General features: G+C 39.0%; 1 protein-coding gene across 2 annotated transcripts in view; it reads left to right on the top strand.

Moving 5' to 3' along the window:
• The window catches only part of BABAM2 (BRISC and BRCA1 A complex member 2), a 167,313-nt gene that overhangs the window by 83,610 nt on the left and 66,633 nt on the right, over positions 1-17,070 (top strand). For both annotated transcript variants that reach the window (XM_050315649.1, XM_050315648.1), the window contains exon 7: positions 7,251-7,360. In XM_050315649.1, coding sequence (XP_050171606.1) covers positions 7,251-7,360 — 110 coding nt within the window. The remainder of the gene's footprint in view (positions 1-7,250; positions 7,361-17,070) is intronic.

The raw sequence follows: 17,070 nt of genomic DNA, 5'->3' as shown, positions 1-17,070 counted from the left end.
TTATTTTGCTTAATGAAAAAAACTCAGGATATTGTCCTAGCAGCTTACTTTTCAGATTTTGCTAAGTAACTTTTGAATTAGGAATGATGCTAAACTCAAACGTGCACTCTGCCCAGACTGAGGTGAGTGTTTTGCTGCATTACCTTAGGAGAGGGGCTGTGTTTGGAATGCTTTGATGCCATGGGCAGTGCATGCAAGTGCCTTTGTTTTCATTAAAGATCCTATTTAAAGAATCAGCACTCCTTGATCAGACCTGGTGGGTTTCCTGGAAGACAGGAGAAAGAATTTCCTGGAATAATTATATATTCTCCCTAGAGTGAAGCAGATTTCTCAGTCTCATTTGCCACTCCACATTCTTTAGCCTGTTTTCCCCTAATGTGTTTTGTTATTTAAAAAAAACCCCAACAAACATTAGACAAAGGAAAAGGTTGGGAGAACATGTAACTGCTTGTATTGAAGCTGACCAGTGAAACTGCAGCAGTTTCTTGTGCCTTATTTGATGGGTGTTTTTCACATTATTGCACTCAGACATTTGGAGGGAAAAGGCCAAACTTTGCTAACTCTTGTGATGCAAGAAACCTGTTATTATTAATGAAACAAACATAACATAGAAGTGTTATGTACTCTTCTCTGATGCAATTCACATTTCAGCTTCAAAACCAAATCCTGTTGTTCATTTCTCTGATCAGGTTTTCATAAGTATGTTATAGGTATGTATCGTGGAATTACATGGGATAAGTTTTACCCTAACATAAATTACCTTTCTGAATGCATGCTATTTTCATGCATGTCTCTTCTGGAGACCTTTCTTTCTGCAGAAAGGATCCTGAAATAGGAATTTCACACTCAACTTCAGTGAAACTGACTAACTTGGTAGGGCTCAGTGGTACCCTAGTCTAGTAAGTGTCTGTTAAAATATTCACTTGGCATCTGCAGCCAGCTTGTGCTAAGATCAATGTTTCCTCAGTCCGCTGTTCTCCTCCATATTCTGCCTTTCTATTCTATGTTCCCACACAAGCTGTATTACATCATTGAGTTTTAAATTGTGTTTATTCGTTGCTTATTTTAAGCAATCTCTTCCCCATTTGTTGGAGTTTTCCACTCCTTCAATTAGTCATATCACAAAAACAATTATTGAGGAGTTGTGAGAGGTGAGACGTCAGAAACCTCCACGAGGTAGGGGCAGACAGCTGGGGCTGAAGCAGATTTCACCTGACCGTATTGCTGGGAGGCACCTGCAATATCAGGCATCTGTGAGACATCTCGTTTCTCAAAGGAACATCCAGTATGTTGAACAGTTTGTGTTCTGTTTCTTCCCTCACTTTTATCCCCAAACCATTTGCTGTGTGTACTTGCAGTACCAACTTAAGAGCCCTACCAGAAGCCCAGCTCCTTTGTCTCATTTCCTACAATCCTCCATGCCAGAAGCGGCTTGTCCTTCCCAAAGCATGCCAGTACTCTTCCCGCACATACCTTCCCATCCTTTCCACCAAATTCTAAGTTTCTTTTCTTCTCATTGTTACTCATACTAAACCAAGTTCCTAATGCCATGTCCTTGATTTATGCATCAGTCCACTGCATGCTCTCCTTCCAATCTCATCTCCTCTGCCTCTCAAGTCTTTCACTTCCATGGAAAGGCAGGTCCTGCTACTGCCCAGGATACGACTAGGGTCATTTACCGCTTTATGCGTTGCTGTTTGGTGCAGGGAATTGCACTTGTGTGCCAAATACAGAAATGCCTCCTCTCAAAAGTATACTCTAATCAGAGGCTGGAAGGCAATTCTTTGTTGATAACTAAGAAAAGGTAATGACTGATTTTCCAGAGTCTGCATCTTTAAGGAAAAGGAACTGTAGTGTACAACTTGGTTGGACTCCAGGCGCAAGAGGAAATGGGTTATAGCAGTTGTGACTGTGTGGAGCAGATGTTTTGGTTGGACTGGCTATCAACCATCTGACTCATAATAAATTGTCAGTTCCAGTAAATTCCCAGTTTTCAATTACAGTAGGTAGGATACAAGAAAACAATGCCGTTTGGATGGTGTATGTAAAGTGGGTTTGATGATAATTTTCATAAACAACTCATACTAACTTTGCAAAAAGATTAAGTATCTTGCAAAGGGAGCAGCTGTAAACATTGAAGGATGCAATTGAATGTAAAGTGAGTTTAATACGAATGGAAAACTAACAAATGATTGTTTAGACAGTGCTGATACAATTGGAAGAAGGATTGTAAGTTTTTCTTTGGGGTTTTGTAATACCCAAAGTCTTTTCATTAAGTGTTTGGGGGGAAAAAGTTCTAAATGCATTAAAGCTTCCATTTTTATGTGTTCTGTGCTGCCTTTTTATTTTCATATGGCCTCTCATCTTGAGTTTTGAAAATACATACTTGATGAACCTTTTGTCTGCACTGGCTAAGAAGACAGAGGGTAAATTAGAATCAAATATCATGAGCTTTCTGTTTATGAAAAGTTTTATTTATTCTTGTAAATTGTTGCTAGATTTCTGCAATAGAAAAAAAGCCTGTGGGTTGAAAATGTCTAGATTTTTTATTGTTATTCTTTTCTCACCACATTGCTTTGGAGGTTTAATCAAGGATCAATCCCCACTGCACAAAGTACTCTGTAAACATAGGAAACCCCTTGCAGTTCTTGAGAAAGAAAACTATTTATTTTCAGTGTTAAGTAGTATATTCATTTTTTTCCTGTTTGATTTGAAAGGACATTTTCTGAAATGAGGAAAAGATTAATTTTTTTAAAAAATAAATAAATAGAAATGAGGTGGCAGAAAGGCACCCTGAAAATCTAGAGCACTGTGGTGTAAAAGATCCAACACTAGAAGTTGGGTATTCTTACTATCAGGCATGAGATTGTTTTGGAAAAATTAAAAGGTGTGCATTATCATGTGCTTAACTAATGATCTCAAGCATTTTTACATTCAATTTTTAAACCTCAACATTTCTGTGGCCCAGGATGTGTTCTCTGTTCAGTTAGAAGTCATTTTACTGATACCTTCTGTAGAGTCCTGTGTGGAAAAAGTTCTGTGAATATAAAATGACACTGTGTTATGGCAGTTTTAACCTCGGCATCTAGCATTTATAGAAAATTGCCATTCTTAATTTTGACAAAATCCATTTTTCTTGAAAATAAAATTAATTTGTTTAATAAAATCATCTAGCAATAAATGTTGTGAGTTAAATACAAATTATGAGGAGAAGAAGAATGGCTGTTTAAATATTAAAAAACGAGATGTGACTTTAGTTCAACAACCTCTTTGTGTTTTTTTTTCTTAAAGGGGATAATATTGGCAAAGCAATTGGATGTCACTCTAAGAAAGCCAACTGAAAAACAAGAATAGACGTGATTTTCACTTTGCTGCTCTATTTAAATCTGGCCTCTTCTTTTATATAAATATGCATTCAGAAATGGGAAAAGGGAAGATACTGCCTGTGCAGAGTTTGATAAAAATCATTAAAACAACCTTTGCCTTTGCACCCCTTGGTGCAATGGAAGGATCTCAGCCCCTGTTCTGAGCAAATGTCATTGCGTGGTAATAGAAGGCTCCTTCTTCTCACCTAATGACTGACAAGATTGTAGAGATGTCCAGGAGAGAGATCACTCGAGGAGTTAAGTTGTAACTGGCACAGACAACATCAAAAAAGTCTATTAGTTGAAAAGTTTCCACAGTTTATCTGTAGGACATGTGGTTTTGGTTTAGTTTTATAAATGGCAGTTTTAACAGACATACTAGAGTTGCATGCAGTTCTACCAAGCATAAATAAAAGTAACAAAGTCTGAAAGGAATAAACGGTATGGTGTCAGATAGACGGGAGTTTGTTGTAAATCTGCAGCCACCTGAGCAATAAGGTTAAGCAGCTTCATGGTGTTGCTGCACTGCATCTTTTAAAACCTTCAGGAATGCTGGGGGATTGGGTCTTTTTTAAGTTACAGTTTTCATTTCTCGGAGATGCAAATATGCATCCATTTGACAAGTGATAGTTATAGAAGAATGCCAATTTCTTTACGTGGATTTGCACTGGACAGTAGCTGTGTGAACATAATGTAGCGCTCTGCTGGCAGCAAGAGTTGCAGTAGTGTTTGTTGTGTGTTATTTTTGTAAATGGAAAAAGATCATGTCTCAATTTATTGCTCTTACTACACATTTAATTTTACTGCAGCTTAACATGCAAATCACATACAGTGATGATTTATGTGGTTGTGTGTTTTTTTTCTCACTGGTATGAATGTTCATATTAATGAAGCCACTAGTGAGTGTAGAAAATAGAATGTAATATTAATGTACATGGTAATGGATGCTGTAGCGGTGTTAACCTTCTATGTTTTGGAGTTGGGTTTTTCTTTTTCCTTGTTTTGACTTTCTTTGATCAGTAAGTACCTGACAGTACTCTAGAAATTGGTCTTATCCATGGTGTCAAATTGTGTGTGCACATCTGCTTAAGCACTAATCATAAATCCAAGTCTAAATAGGATGTTTATTGTCCATGTAGCTTGTAAAATGCATGTAGATTCTATTCTGTAAAAACAAATTCTTTGAAAATAATTACAAACAAAAGAATATGGTCTTGGAAGAGCTCTATACACACAGAAGTGGGTGTATTATATTGCAGAATTATGGAATGGTTTGGGTTACAAAGGGACCTTAAAGATCATCTAGTTCCAATCCCCTGCCATGGGCAGGGTTATCTTCCACAGGACCAGGTTTCTCAAAGTCCCATTCAGTCTGGTCTTGAACACTTCAAGGGATGGGGCATCCACAGCTTCTCTGGGCAACCTGTTCCAGTGCCTCACCACCTTCATAGTGAAGAATTTCTTCGTTATATCTAATCTAACCCTGCCCTCTTTCAGTGCAAAGCCATTCTCCCTTGTCCTATGCACTTCACATGCCCTTGTGAAAAGCTCATCCCCAGTTCTCTCATAGCCCCCTTTAGCTTCTGAAAGATGCTATAAGGTCTCCTCAGAGCCTTCTCTTCTCCAGGCTTAACAACCCCAACTCTCTCAGCCTGTCTTCATAGGAGAGATTCTCCAACCCTCTGAGCATCTTCATGGCCCTCCTTTCAACTACCTCCAACAGGTACATGTCCTTATTTTTTGGGGGATCCCAGAACTGGACACAGTAGTCCAGGTGGGGTGTCACAAGAGCAGAGTAGAGGGGGAGAATCACCTCCCTCGACCTGCTGGTCACACTGCTTTTGATCCAGCCCAGGATACAATTGGCTTTCTGGGCTGGAAGTCATCACTGCACATCACTGGGTCACGTTGAGCTTCTCATCAACCTAACCATTATATGTACTTGTCATCTCTTGAAGAATACCTATTTAAATAAAATCTTTTAAATCATTAGCATTACTGTTTAATCTGTCTTAATGGTTCTTTTCATTTGATTGACAATTAGCAAATTAATGGGGAGAAAGCCAGTTAATGCCATACTCAGCTTCAGGATTGAAAGCTATTCCTTATTTAATTTTTTTCCTTAATGATGGAAATATATAAAATGCTGGGGAAGAGGTCAGGGTGAGTTGCACTCTTGGGTATATTTTGTTGTTTGTCTTGTTGATAAAGGTTTTGTAATCTGTTCTGGTTCTTCTAGTGTAGAAGATAGTACCACTTAAAAACACTTAAGGGAATATTGGGGTCACGAGATCTGTCCGTTGCAGTTACAGAGAACCGTGTCATATAATCCCAACTATAACTGATTCTACCCCAACAGGACAACAACTATTGTCCTCACTACTCACATGGAGTGTTGTCCTGCAAATTTGGGTTAAAACTGTTCTGATTTCTAGCCACGGTGTGCTCATGACCATTTCACAGGCAGTTCTAAGAGTACAGTTTTCTGTCAGCTGTCAGAAGTGAGCTGCACACCAAGGCAGAATTTAAGAAAACACTGTCAGCTCTGTCTCATTTTTCATCTAAGACAATTAGGCTTTTTTAAGACCCATTCTTCCCTGAAGCTTGTCACTAAGTTTCTTGGCATGTTGTATTCTGCACGTAATAGCTGGTATGCAGCAAGTCTCTCTGGACTTTTAACAGTTTCAGTCCTGCCAAAGCTTCAAATGCCACGAGATTGCCTTCCTGAAACCACTCAGCAGCTGCTTAATTTTTTTTTCTCCCCAGATAGGGCAGGATCTCCTAATAATATTTATGTGGTTTGCATGTTCCTTCCTCACAGCTGCCTGTAGGACAGAACATAGCAGGGCACTCTGCACCGTTGATCCTGCTTTGAGCACATATTTTGCTAGGTTATCTGTTTCCTCTCATATTTTTCCAAAACGGATGAAAACAAATGCATCTTGGCAAGTTGCTATGTGCATATGCACAAACATGTGAAAGGATTTATTTGTGAGCAGCAAGTGGCACCATGTTATTTGCTTTCAGTGAAGGTGACTGCACTGCTAACATTACTTTCTAACTACAGGTCAAGAGCTTAAATGAAGTTGTGTGTAGCAGAAATACACTGGTTTATACTGTATGTGATTTATGACTTGGAGGACTGTTGAGGTCCTAACTAGAAACAATTTGTTCTAGATGATCCCAAACCTGTAACCAATTGTTCTGATATAAAGAAAGCCTCAACTGTGAATGCATTGACTTGTATTTAGCGTGGATTTTTTTTTCTTACAGTACTTTTATAGAGTATGCAGCCTTTGCTGAAAGTAATGCATGGGTTTAATTTGCAGGAAACTTGGGGACAGTGACTTTTAAATATCAATTTCTGATTGCAAAAGTGTTTTTTGTCCAAAAGGTAAGTAGGAGTTTAATACAACAAAAAATTTTGACCATATACTACTGTGAAAAATAACAAATATAAAATTTGTGGTCTTGACTCTGCGATTTTATAACATTTTAAAAAGTTCTTCAGCATCTGCATCTGATGTTAGTGTTAAACCACGAATTCTTGAAAATGAACTCTCTATCTTTACTGAAATTTATAATTCACCTAGTTGAAGAAGAGCTACTACACTACTGCATACTTGGTAACCCAGTAATTTTATTTTTGTTTTAAAGAAATCACTAAAGTAATTAGTACTTTTAAGTGCTAATATAGTAAGAAAGAATGAGTTTGCAACCTGTTTTACAATGGTTACACTTTAGATTCCTCACTTAGGCATCTCCTAAATAAATTGGTATTTGATTTAGTTGGTAGTTGTTATCTGTAAGCTTGTAAGTACTCATTTTGTTATTTGCCATTTTATTTTTTTCTAATTTTTTTTTTTTTTTTTTTTTTATGTACAGGATGTGAATGAAGATCCTGGAGAAGATGTTGCACTTCTCTCTGTTAGTTTTGAGGATGCAGAAGCTACTCAGGTTTTTCCGAAGCTGTACCTCTCCCCACGTATTGAACAGTGAGTGACACAAGTTTTTTTCTGGAATGTTTATTCTACTTCATTTCTGAAATTTACAATTGTTTTCCTTATCCATGTGAGAAATGTTGACTAGGTGATAACTTCCTATTGCTTTAAATTGCTGAAAGTTATAGTGATTACTGCAAGTGTATGTGTGGTGGAGAAATGACACGTCTTCTTTCAGCTAGTCCTTTATATGCCTGATATTCTCTCAGCATCATAATCTCTGAAAACTAAACTGTGTTTTCCTGTAGCAGTATATTTTGAATGCCTCCTATGGTACAGCTTCTGTGGGGGAAGGGGTGGGGAATTTCTTTTTTTTTCTTCTTCAGAAGGTAAATTTTCTGTATAAAGATAATACATTTGAATAAAATATTGTTGTAGCAGCTAAACGGCTTTGTTAGTTGCGTTTTAGGAATTTGCAGGTTTATAGGTTACTTTTTTCAGGAGAATATCTGAATATTTCATTTTAAGAGTGTTAAACCTTATTGATTTGCTTACCAGTTGGCAAAGAAATTTGCTGAGAAACAAATTTCTACGCCTAAAATGGAAGAGTGAGGATTAGAAATCAATCTGTTTTCATTTAATTTCTCTTAGTCCTTTTCTGGAATTAAGAATGTTTTAATGCTTCTCCTTCCCTTCACTATCTCAGTCTTGTAATGTGTCAAAAAAGTAACTATGTTAGACATTTCAAGTATACCACAATCAAACTGATCCAGCATTGTTTGAGTGATGTGTTATTTTTTTGGTTAATACTGCAGTGACTTTCCTCTGAACTGGTGATAATTCTTCTGTGTAGAGAAGAAAAGATAGGAAATACTGACTACCACAATTTTAAGGTGATTGATAACTTGGGGGTAAAGTTTGTGTGAGTGAAGAAACATAGTGTCTTGACGTTTTGCTCAACAGAATATTGATCTGGATAAACTCTTGGATGCAGTTTAGAAAAGAAAAACCAGAATTTGATTTAGATAAAGGCAGAAGACTTTAGGATACTTTATTTCAGAAAATACGTGCAAACACACAGCATATATTGGTAGCAGGAGCAAGATCGGGATAGAGATCGGAGCAGAGATAGAGATAGGTCGTGGGTCATAGGACTAGGACTGGGATTGGGATCAAGAGCGAATGCCGGAGTGGGGACCTGGGCATTTGTCATAGGACTGGGACCAGGCAGCCGCAACCAGGATGGGACTGGGATCAGAGCGGGGCCCTGGGCATGGAGCAAGGACTAGGCGCAGGCAGGTGGGAGCAGGGCAGCAGCCTCAGGGCCCTGGGACACAGAGGCGCTTCCTGCTGTCACAGGCCTATTCATACCAACAGTCCTTAGTTGTTAGCAGCAGTCTCTGGTTGGCTCCACAGCCATCCGGTACCAGTGTTTGAAACATACACGTTCTCTGACTTTCTGGGAATCGAGAGCTCCAAGGGTCTCACTTTGGGCTGCTCTTTATAGGGTTGTTAGAGCGTGGGCTTTAGTCACAGCAGTTTTCTGTCCTGGCAACAGTTCGAACTGGGGAACTCTCTTTGAAGATTCAGTAGCAAAAATATTATCCTACTTGGATTGTTATTCAGGCAAGAAGAACAAGTTTCCAAGGCTGCTCATTAAAAAGCAGGTGCTGGTGTGTGCTAGACACCTGTTAGTCCCTGGGAACAGACAATGTTTCTAATAAGCTCAGGAAGCCCAGGGCTGGGCTGTGACTTTCAGGGTGCACAAAGAGCCCTCGGCCTCATGCTCTGAGCTTATATAGTTTCACAGAACACGGATCAAAATATTCAGTAATTCCTCATGAGGGACAGCACTGATCTCTGCTCTCTGTGTGACCAGTGACAGACCTGAGGGAACGGCTGGAGCTTTGTCAGGAGACGTTTAGGTTGGATATTAGGAAAAGGTTCTTCCCCTAGAGGGTGGTCAGGCAATGGAATAGGCTCCTCAGGGACGTGGTCACAGCCCCAGGGCTGACAAAACTCAGGGAGCTTTCAGTCAACAGTCTCAGGCACATGGTGGGATTTTTAGGGTGTCCTGTGCAGGGCCAGGAGTTGGACTTGATGATCCTTGTGAATCACTTCCAACTCAGGAGATTCCATGACTCCATGATACTTAGTAGCTTTTACATTTTCATATTTTATATCAGTTCACTACTTTTTGTCAGCGTTAGTTTAGGGAATAATTGTAGTCCGACATGTAATTATCCTTCCATGTTTTCAAAGGATTCTTCTTCTGAGCTCTTCTAAAAGCAAATGGGCTACCATTAGTCTCCAATGTATTTTCAGTTATAGTCACATGTTGATGGTTAAGTGTATTTCAGGCCACCCAGGTATGTCTGTCTTAATGATCCATGAGCTAATGAATACATTGCTTATTTTCCCACTTTCAATAGTATGTTTAAAAAGATGTTAACCTCTTGATACCAAGCAGAATAGCAATACAAATACTTTTTCTTCCTAAAGGTATTGCATTTTCTCTCAGAGCCCTAAAGAATGTTTGATTTTAGATGTATGATGTAGAACAATACAGCAGAAAAATATTTGAGGGGCATTGGTACATATCTGACATGTCTGATGTATTTATGGCTTCGTCATTTATGTAGTCATGTTAAAATCATGCCAGTAAACCCTGGAGTTCCATGCCACACCATGGCACATTATTGATGTATCAAAGTCAAGATACTTCACTCATCTAACTCAATTTCATCACAGTATCTAGGCACTGGTAACCTGTAATACCAGATCTGTTTGTGAGCTGTTGCACCTCCCTTAGTTCTACTGACTGCTTTTTTATGTGCCATGAAAAAATGTATGGGTATTTTTCTAATGTTTGTTCAATTGCACTTTAATAACAGAAGATGTGGTTGTCTCTTGTTCTCTTCCCAAAACCAATCTCTGCTCTGTTTAGCAAGGGCTGACAGTCTAGATATTTAACTTTCCAATGTTTGGGAACTGAAGCAACAGTGCATACTTCTTTATACTTTTTGCCAAAAGTACAAAAAGCCTCAAGAAGCCCTGAGGATTAGTTTAATGACTTGAGTCCCTGGCATGTTACATTTGAATTGTGTTCTGCTTATAAAAGTTCTTTCCTGCTGCTAGCAGTAATTGCATCTACAAAAGCCATGTAAGCAAATTACCACTGTATTTTTTTTATGCAGCAGATTTTGAAGTGAACTAAGTAGTAGTAGTTGATAGTAGTAGTTGATAGTTCCCAACATAACATTCCCAAGTACTCAACAAAAAGAAAAATACCAAATTCCCACAATTATTTTGCTAATACTAAAATCTGTTCACCTTAGGAAGAACAAGCAAACAGGAATAGCATTTTCCTGACATATGAAATAACATTTCAGCTTTGTAGAGAAATAAGAGCAAAGGGCCTGTTTGTGTAACGTGAGTTATCTCCTGCTTTCCCAAGAGATTTCAGTGCTTTTGTACTTTGCCATATAAACATGCATTCCCACATTGCATTTTCTAAAAATGATACATACCCACAGATCTTGTCAGCAAATTTGAGTGCTAGCAATATGAATATAGGTTTTTTGCTTTGGAAGGTTTTTGTAAAGCATGATTGCTCTGTTTTTAGATGTATAGCAAACATAATACTAGCAAGACTTTGACTGTACTTTGTCATAGACTCTGGAAGAGATTTCCAAAATGAGGGAAATGTCCACCCTTTATGGTTTGGGGTGAAGACATTGGTACATGGGTTGGCTTGAAAAAGCTCACATATTGAGCGGGGAGTAGAAGTGCAGTAGAGAAGTATTATGGTGTGATATTATTGATAGAAGTATATTGATAGAAGTATTATGGAGTGTCAAGTCCAGTTCTTGCAGTAAAACAACCAACCCCACACTTTGGGACAGGAAGCGTTTTTTTAATTCAGCAGTGATTATTCATAACTATACCTGGTTTAATTCTTTCATTAAAACTTACTAATTTGAAAACATTCATTTCAGTACTGGTTGTTCAAAACATTAGCAGCAACATTTAGTTAATGGTTCCTTAACTTGAAATCAGTCACTTAAAAAAACTTTAATTTTAATTTTATAATTTGAAGAATTTTTCTTTTTCTTTGTTGCACTGCATCAATAAGCATATAGACACCAATAACGGTTGCTTTCAGTTATTTCAAAAATTAGATCAAGTTAAAATGAAACATGGGATATTTATGATACATATTTATTTGAAAAAACCCTACCATTTTTACTGTAGTATCATAGAAAACAGTTTTTGCACACTTCTGGAGGAAGTGGTAAGATGAGAAACCACACAGACTGACCACACAACTTGAGAGGCTGGTGCTCGTCAGCATCCCTGAGTGTGTGTCTGCAGCTCATCCTTCACCTCCTCCCACCTCAGAGTGTGGGACTTGTTGCAGGATACTCTTCCATCCTTCACTGATAGCAGCTGTGCTTTGGGTGGAGGGTCATACAGCTGAGCTAGGTAGGCACAGATGTATTCTGAGGCTGCTTCTGCACTCTTTGGCACATCGAGGAGCTGCTGGGATATTTGCCCTTTATGTCTCTGTCACATCTCATGTGTTATTCATAACATCTCAAAACCTGTCAGTAGAAAGCATCTTGCTTGTTCAAAATTACCTTTTCTGTGGAAGTATATTAGATATTCATATGTGAATGAAATTTGTAATAAAACTGTCCTTACATCTTTGGTTTCTGTTTATTAAAAGTCATTAGACTCTAAATCTACGCAGTCAGTGCAGGATTGAACAGCTAATTTCTAAATTAGTGCTTAAAATGTGTGTCAGCATACTACACATGAATGTGGATCAGAAGATTCTGGGTTCTTTTCTTAAAAGAAAAAAATTAATATATGTAATTTTTTTTCCCTTCGTGAGTCATCCATGCTAAAGAAAATAAAACTAGGTTCATCTTGGTTCACATTTTAAGAAAAAAATATATAAGGGTAGAAACACTGTTACTCAGTGAGTTCTGTCTTCCCTGTGTTCACAGAAATAATCCTGCAATAAACACTGTTGTCCTGGAGGGCTTTTCTCTGATAAATACGCAGACGTGAATATGCTAAGAAAACCAGCTGTCAGTAGAACTTGTTTTGCTTAAATGGATCAGGCTCCATGCTTTGGAGACTGAAATGGTCGTTTTTTACTGGTCTGGGAGCAGTGCCAGAGGGTTCTTCGTGACTGAGGGTGGTATGCAGAGTTCGGTGACTGCATTTAACCTTCTCATACGGGCAGGGGAGAATAACAAGAACCTGGTCTGAACTCTTAGGCTTTGAATGTTTCTGTATGTTTTTTCACTGATGGAAAAAAAAAAATGAAGGGAAAATTAGCATGTGTGTTTTCTTTAAGGTGTTTCCTGTCTTTTACCTGTGCTTTCTGCTGAGAATTGGAGGAGGAAAACCATAGAATATATACCCATTTACTGCCAAGTACCACCTCTTGCTGTGTTTGAGGTGCAGGGGTGCTGTGAGGGACTTCACCTTTGAAGCTGGCATGCCACATTGCCACCAGTTGAAGCCTGCTGTTTCAGAATTATTACGAATACACGGTCACTGAATGAGTGGTCATGCTTAGGCCTTTTTCTATGGCTGTCTTTTTAGAAGTCAGAAGATGTTCTTTTTGGTATATTAAAATGTGTCTGTGCATCTGTTGATGAGTTCAGGAGAATTGTTAGTAGGCAGCCAAGACAGTCCGTGACTTCTTCAAATCCTGGAACATCTTTGCAGCCTTGGGAAGAAGGAGGAAAGACTGTTGCTTTGCAGTGCTTTATGTTCCCTTAATCCTTGTTTGGTCATGCATCCCTGCAGTGTGTGGCCAGTGAGTCAGACGTATCTACTACCTGCTCTGTGTGCCATGTCCCCATCAATCAAATCTTCTGAAACTGTAGCCAGTACCATAACCTGATTGCCAATCTAGCTGTGCTTTGCAACTCTTCCTGTGTTCTGAAAATCATGTGTTTTGCTGCAGCCAACTTATGATGGCCTGTTGACAGCTTCAGAAGAGATCAGGGCGGACAGGGACTGACAGTCAAAACAGATCCACTTGTACTTCTATTCCAGGTGTTCAACTGTACTGATTGTTCCTTTTTTTTTTTTCTGAAACTGCTATAGAGCAATTAGTGAACATAGTTGTAGAAGAGCTAAGATTATGTGTCCATCATCTAAATGGTGCTTTAATGGAGGATATGTTAATGCTGCCTTTAAATGGTTCAGATAGTGAGATTTTTAAGGTGGCTTTTTTCAGTTAAGAGAATAAGCAATTAGACCTATTTGTCGAGGTATGAAATAGTTGAGGCAGTTCAGTGGGGGTGATTTTGTTGCTAGGTAATGAGCTACCAGTTTCTCATATAGGAGATAAGGGGCAGTTCTTGGTCCAATGCACATTTTGTGGCAATCCAGAACTCAATATTTCCTTGAGCAAAACTTAGAGCTGAATGTTGGGAAGGGTTTATGTCTTCCTGGAAGTTTTTTCTGTGAGTGTCAGCCTGTATGCATAAGGTTCTGTAACGTGATGGTAGAGGGAAGATTTTTACATGATATATCAAATATTTACCACTTATTTCCCTGTATGGTTGAAAAACACATGTAGATAAATGAATTAATAAGAAATCACAAAAGAGAATGGAAAGGTGATTCAACACAGCCATTTTCAACTCCCTTCCTCCACATACTTCTGAGTAGGGTAGAATAGTCTACAGGAATTTCAGAAGTTTTAAACACATTTGTTGCCTTTAGATCAAATCCCTCCATTGAGATGTTGCGTTTTTTCACCTGGGCACATACACTTTATTTCAGGGTACCCTAATTAAGCAAACAATTCTCTATCATGTTATTTGTCATGTGCTATGAGTATACCACCTTTCATTGTAATAATCCCTGTTTCAACACAGGCATTTTTAAATGTTAAGCTGTACTCTACTAAAATATCCGCCTCAGCAATTTTATTGTGGTATCACTGCTTCTAGACATGTTTACCCTCCTACAAAGAGTGATAATGAAGGAAAAAGGGAACAAAGTCATTTTTCTTTAGGATGTCAGACGTTATTATTATTATAAAGGTATTCTGGGTTCTTTACTGTTGACCATATATTTAAACTTATATCTTTGTACACTGAGATTGTCAACAGCACTTTTAATTAGTCAAAATTAATTGTGGCAGCAATATTGAAAATTACTGTCATTTTTAATATTGATTAGGCCATACTTAGTACTTTTAAAATCTTCCTCTCTATTTGTCATAGGGATTATTTTTTAATTTATTTTTTTAGATTGGGTTTACTTTGCCTCTAAAATTCATTTTAGTTTTGTAAAAAAGTCTAACTTTTCTTTTGATATATCCAAGTGTTTTTGTCTGGTCTACTGCCTGTGTTGCTCTTAGAGTTTAGAGGGTTGGAGAGTATTTTTATTGCCATTCTGACATTCCTGGTGCAGTACTGAAGTGCCTTTCTCAGATGTGTCCCTAATACATTAGAACACACAGCAGATTTCATCTTCCTTTCTTGAAGTGTTTTTGTAGGAGAAAGGAAGCCTGCTAAACAGAATCAATCCATGTTGATAGTGAACTGTGTCTGTCACAGGTGGCAGGATTTTTTTCATTCCCAAGAATTAACAGGAATCTTTGGGGGTTTTTATGCAGAACCTTTTGTTTTAAAGAACTGTGTGGACCAGCAGTAGAGCCAGCTTGCACTCCTTGAATGGTTTTCCATAAAGTTACTTAGGCTGACCAGAGAAGTTTGAAACAGGTGTCATCTGTTTTATTCTATGGTCTGTGGTATGGCAGTAAGAGCAAGCAGGAAGGTCTGGTAACTGGGGTCAAATGTTAATCTAAAAATAACTGACTCAGTTTTTCTTGAAAATGAAATGAAAACATCAAGTCCTACTTAAATTGTAATATTTATACATAGAGGAACTTGGAGTTTCTCTAGGGCCAAGTTATTTGTTCTTTCATGGATATTGTACTGTTGTTAAATGCTACTTTAAAAAAAAAACAAAACACAACAGAGTTCCTGGGAAATCACAATTGAAGCACTAGTTTTTCTTTAGTTAAACATGCTTAATTCCACAGACTGTCTCTTTGCAGTTAAATAACTCTTGCAGAAGTAATGTGCTTCAAAGTTACTGATGGCATCAAATTAAAAAACTACCTGACAAGTGTGAGGCTTGTGCTACTTTATCCATAAATGTAATCATAGAATCGTTTAGGTTATAAAATAACCTTAAGATTATCAAGGCCAACCATGAATTTAGCACTGCCAAGTCCACCACTAAACCATGTCCCTAACTTCCACATGTACACGTTTTAAATACCTCCAGGGATGGTGACTGCACCACTTCTCTGGGCAGCCTATTCAGTGCTTGAAAAACCTTTAGGTGAAGAAATTTTTCATACTGTCCAATCTAAACCTCCCCTGGCACAACTTGAGGCTGTTACCTCCCGTCCTGTCATTTGTTACCTGAGAGAAGAGCCCGACTTCCCACTGGCTACACTCTTCTTTAAGGTAGTTGTAGAGATAGGGTCCTCCCTGCAACTCCTTCTCGCTAAACTAAACCACCCCAGTTCCTTCAGCTGCTCTTAGTAAGACCCTTCACTAGCTCCATTGCCCTTCTTTGGACACACTACAGCACCTCAATGTCCTTCCTCAACTGAGGGACCCAAAACTGAGCACAGAACTCAAGTTGTGGCCTCACCAGTGCCAAATACAGGGGGACAATCACTTCCCTGGTCCTGCTGGCCACACTATTTCTGATACAGGCCAGGATGCCATTGACCTTCTTGGCTACCTGGGCACACTGCTGGCTCATGTTCAGCTGTTGACCAGCACCCCCAGGTCCTTTTCCAATGGGCAACTTTTCAGCTACAGTTCCCAAAGTCTGTAGCATTGCATGGGGTTGTTGTGATCCAAGGGAAGGACCCAGCACTTTACCTGGTTTAAATCTCATGCATTTGGCCTAGCCTGTCCAGATCCCACTGTAGAGCCTTTGTGCCCTCCAGCAAATCCACATTCCCACCCAACTTTGTCATTTGTAAACTCATAGAGGGGGCACTTGATCCCCTCGTGCAGATCATCAGTCAAGATATTAAGCAGGACTGGCCCCAGTACTGAGCCCTGGGGAACACCACTGCATGTAATTTCGCCACCACTCCCTGGGCCCAGCCAGCCAGCCAGCCAGCCAGGTTTTTGCCCAGTGAACATTGCACCTGTCCAACCCATGGGCAACCACTTCCTCCGGAAGAATTTCGTGAGAAACAGTGTCAAAGGCTTGTCAGTGACAACATCCACAGCCTTTTCCTCATCCACTAAGCAGGTCACCCTTTCACAGAAGGAGGCCAAGCTGGACAAGCAGAACCACCTTTCATAAAGCCATGCTGGTTATGCCTGATTCCCTGATTGTCCTGCACGTGCCATGTGATGGCACTCAAAATAATCTGCTCCATGACCTTCCCTGGCACCAAGGTCAGCCTGATAAGCCTGTAGTTGTCCAGATCCTCCTTACGATCCTTCTTATAGGTGGGAATTACATTTGCTGATTTCCAATCAGCTGGGACCTCCACAGTTAGCCAGGACTGCTGATAAAGAATGGAAAGTGGCATGAGCAGGTCATGGAAGCTTTTCCTTTCAGATCAAAGTTGAGATGTAGTTGTTCTGCTGTATTCATTCTAACTGGATATTAATTACCAAAACTGTCAGAGTGTAGTTAAATGAGTTAATTAGAATCTTGGCAGCACATGCAGTGGGTACAGAAAG

This window comes from Myiozetetes cayanensis, unplaced genomic scaffold (genome assembly GCF_022539395.1).
Source record: "Myiozetetes cayanensis isolate MyiCay16 unplaced genomic scaffold, myiCay2020 scf2-11, whole genome shotgun sequence".
Classification (NCBI taxonomy): Eukaryota; Metazoa; Chordata; class Aves; order Passeriformes; family Tyrannidae; genus Myiozetetes; species Myiozetetes cayanensis.
The sequence above is the reverse complement of the archived record's forward strand: the minus strand, read 5'-3'. Positions and strand labels throughout refer to the sequence as shown.